We start from the raw sequence: 3,617 nt of genomic DNA, 5'->3' as shown, positions 1-3,617 counted from the left end.
GCTGCCGATGTATTTGGCGAAAATTCTGTTGACGAGCCTTTGATATGTTGCCCCCGCGTTCTTCAGGCCGAACGGCATGACATTGTAACAGTACAACCCTCTGTCCGTTATGAAGGCGGTGTGTTCGCTGTCGGAAGGGTGCACGAAAATTTGGTTGTATCCGGAATAGGCGTCCATGAAACTGAGCAGCTCGTGGCCGGCGGTGGCGTCCACGAGCTGGTCTATCCGTGGCAACAGAAAGCTGTCCTTTGGGCAGGCCTTGTTCATATCGGTATAGTCTTGGCACATTCACCACCCGCATGTAGCCTTCCGGACCATCACCGAATTTGCCAGCCATACCGGATACGTAGCCTCCCTGATGAAGCCGATGGTTTGAAGTTTGTCAACCTCCTTACGCATGGCTTCGTATCGCTCGGTATCGTACGAACGGCGCTTCTGTCTTACAGGCTTATAAGCGGGAGAGATGCTGAGTTTATGGCTGATGACCCCTGGGGCGATGCCGGGCATTTCTTCGTAGGACCATGCGAATACTTCCGAATGGCGCCGCAAGAAGTCTATGAACTGCGTTCGGAGGGCAGGGGTGAGTCTGGTGCTGATTCTAACCCAACGATCGGGCTGCTCTTCGCTCAGGGTTATCGTCTCCAGTTCCTCGGCGGGTTGTGTGTGAGGAGTCGGGGGCTCATCTCTTGGGTCGTCAACGGGTCCCGTACCGTTCGGTATCCCCTGTACAGACATGGTCTCGTTGGGGATTTTGAAAGAGGTTGACTTGAGGGCCGTGGCGTAGCAAGTCCGCGCGCTTAGCTGATTTCCCTTGACAGCTCCTATGCCGTTGGGGGTCGGGAACTTCATCAATAGCATGTGGGGGAAAAGATGTGCCTTGACCCTGGTGAGTGCCGTTCATCCAACTATGACGTTGTACGCTGTCGGGCAGTCAATGATGAGGAACTGATTGTATACCGTCGTTTTCCTTGGCGCGGTGCCGAAGGTAATTGGCAGTTTTACACTACCGACCGGTTGGACCAGGTCCCCAGAGAAACTTAACAAAGGTGTCAACTGCCGGTTGACCTGGCTGTCCTTTATTCCCATCTCTCGGAAAGCTTCGGCAAAAATCATGTTCACCGAGCTCCCGGTATCGATCAGTACCCGTCCTACATCGTAGTCGGTAATTTCTGCTCGAATGATCATTGGGTCGTCGTGGGGATAGAGGATGCCCTCTTCCTCCTCTTCGCAAAATGTGATTGGTTCCCAATGAACTTTCGGTATTTCATGATACCGATTCACCTCTATGCCGAATACCTGCGGAAATTGTGCGGCGCGCACGTATTGCTTCATTGAACGGTTGCTCATTCCTGCGATGGTGGGGCCACCGCTGATAGTGCTTATCATGTTTATCTGCCGAATTGGATTCGGTACCGGCGCCGGTGGCTGCCGGGCGATATACTGATCTAGCTTCCCCTCTCTGATCAACCGTTCGACAATTTTTCTTAGGCTTATACAGTCTTCCGTATTATGGCTGTTATGCTGATGGTATCGGCAGAATTTACCGGTATCCCGGTTGTCTTGCCGATTGGATCTTCGCAGGTTCGGCTTTGGTATTATTTCTTGTTCGTTCATTAGGACGGCCTCGTAGGTAGTGTTCAATAGGGTGAAGACTTCATTGCCGTGGTCACGATTCGGCAGGGGCGCTCGGTGGTCGTTGCGACCATACCTCCCTTTTCCCTTCTTCGGGTGTTCTCTTCGATCGGCACGGTCGTCTTTCCTCTTATGACCTGCCAAATATGGGTCGACTCTCTCGTAGGGTGGCGCCTTTACCGGATAAGCACTTGGTTCGGCATCTCCTCGCCGTGCCGAAACCGCGGGTTTCGAGTTGAAGTATTCGGCTTTGGCATGGATTGCTGCCTGCATCAGTTCATCGTACGTGCGCCAGTTGCTGCTGTGTACTAGGTATCGGAAATGCGAGGACCGAAGGCCACTCTTGAAGGCGCCGTAGGTTGCCCTATCGTCTGTTTTCGGACACCTTGAGTATTCGTGACTGAAGCGCACCGCGTATTCTCTCAACGGTTCATCCTCTCTTTGCCGAATCGTGTACAGATCATCGGCAGAGTAAAGACGATCCGTTTGGATCATGAAGTGATTGAGGAAAATTTGTTTCAGCTCGTCGAAGGAATTTACCGTTTCCGGCTCCAACCGGTAGAACCAGTTCAGGGCTGCTTCGGTAAGGGAAGACGGGAATAGCAGGCACTGCCTTTCATCGCTCAGGCCCTTGCATCCAATGGCGGACTGAAATGAGTGGAGGTGTGTTAAGGGGTCCTCCGTTCCCATATAGAACGGTATACGCAGTTGCTGCACTTTCTTATCCTACCGAGAGTCTCGGATGCGCCTGGTGAATGGTCCGGGCCGAAGCTTCCTCATTCCGGTTCTTGGGAGCGAGCTTTGTCGTTTTCCATTTTTTGGACTTTCTGAAAAAGGAGTCGGACAACAGGGTCTCGACTAGAGATTTCCTTGGAACCATAATCTTCCGATCGTCTTTCTAGACTTAATGAATTAACCCCCGAGTACCGTGAAGGCGTTGTCGAACGGTAGGTGGAAGCTTGCGTCCTGGAAGGGATATATTCGGATTCTGACTCCTCTGCGGAGTCCAGCCCTCTGACCTTCCGAATAGGCGACTTGCTTCCTAGGATTTTCATCCGTGAGTCCCTTAGTCGAGCGCTAATCCTGATCGGAGACCTCTGTCTCTCTGCCTCCCGATCGTTAATCCGATGTCGGCAATCGGAGTAGACTTTCTTGGGGATGTGCGGCTGATCCCTGGGTGCCGGAACTACCAACTGTTTGGAAGGTGCGGGCGTTGCCCTCGCTACCTTCTCGTGTTTCTTCTTCCTATGGGGGGTCTGCAAGCTCTGGGAAGAGTGAGTTGCTTGGATGTTCTGCGTGTGCTGCTGGTGGAGCAGCTGCTGGGTTTCGTCCACTTTGGACGAAAGAAGGTTGTTGTGTTCCTGAAGTCTCGCTATGTCCTTCCGTAGGGACGCGATTTGGACTAACAGCTCGGCTTCGGCGGTTGTTTGGGTTGCGGGGGCGTTTCCGAAGGGAGTGGATGGGGGTAGCGCTGGGCTAGCTCCGGTCTACCTTCCGAACGGTACCCCTTCTTCCGATAAGAACGTGGGTACTGAAGTGGTCCCCATGTGTTTTGGAGATAGTGGGTTGATGATTTTTCTGGATTCCCACAGACGGCGCCAAACTGTTGATGCGAAAAAGTGGTTCGGCACGTATTTCGCCAACTTAGTGATATTATGCCTTCGGCAGGTGACTGTCTTCGGAAGATGTTCTACTTCAGAAGGGTAAGTACCTGCAAAAGGACACGTTCGGTAATTCCTTGGGGTACCGGTGTGGTACCGGCCGAAGGCTCTCCGATGCTTTAGTAAGTACAGTTTTAGTAATGTTAACTGATAGATCAATCGGTAGCGTACCGTTCGTTCTGATCTCCTCCTTTTGAGGATAGGGGTCTTCTTAAATAGGCCTTGGGAGGTGTGCACTGTGCTCATATTTCCGATGTGGGACTGTGGACATGGATTGTGAGCATGACACGTGTCCGATGGTAAAAAGGGCCAAGATAGATGGCT

The 3,617-nt window shown here is 52.3% G+C and overlaps 1 protein-coding gene across 1 annotated transcript; it reads right to left on the bottom strand.

Moving 5' to 3' along the window:
• LOC109947526 lies at window positions 898-2,322 on the bottom strand. The gene has a single exon (XM_020557936.1). It carries the CDS (start codon window positions 2,320-2,322, stop codon window positions 898-900), a length of 1,425 nt encoding a protein of 474 aa, XP_020413525.1.

Source organism: Prunus persica, chromosome G1 (assembly GCF_000346465.2).
Source record: "Prunus persica cultivar Lovell chromosome G1, Prunus_persica_NCBIv2, whole genome shotgun sequence".
Classification (NCBI taxonomy): Eukaryota; Viridiplantae; Streptophyta; class Magnoliopsida; order Rosales; family Rosaceae; genus Prunus; species Prunus persica.
This window is presented reverse-complemented; position numbering and strand designations above follow the sequence as displayed.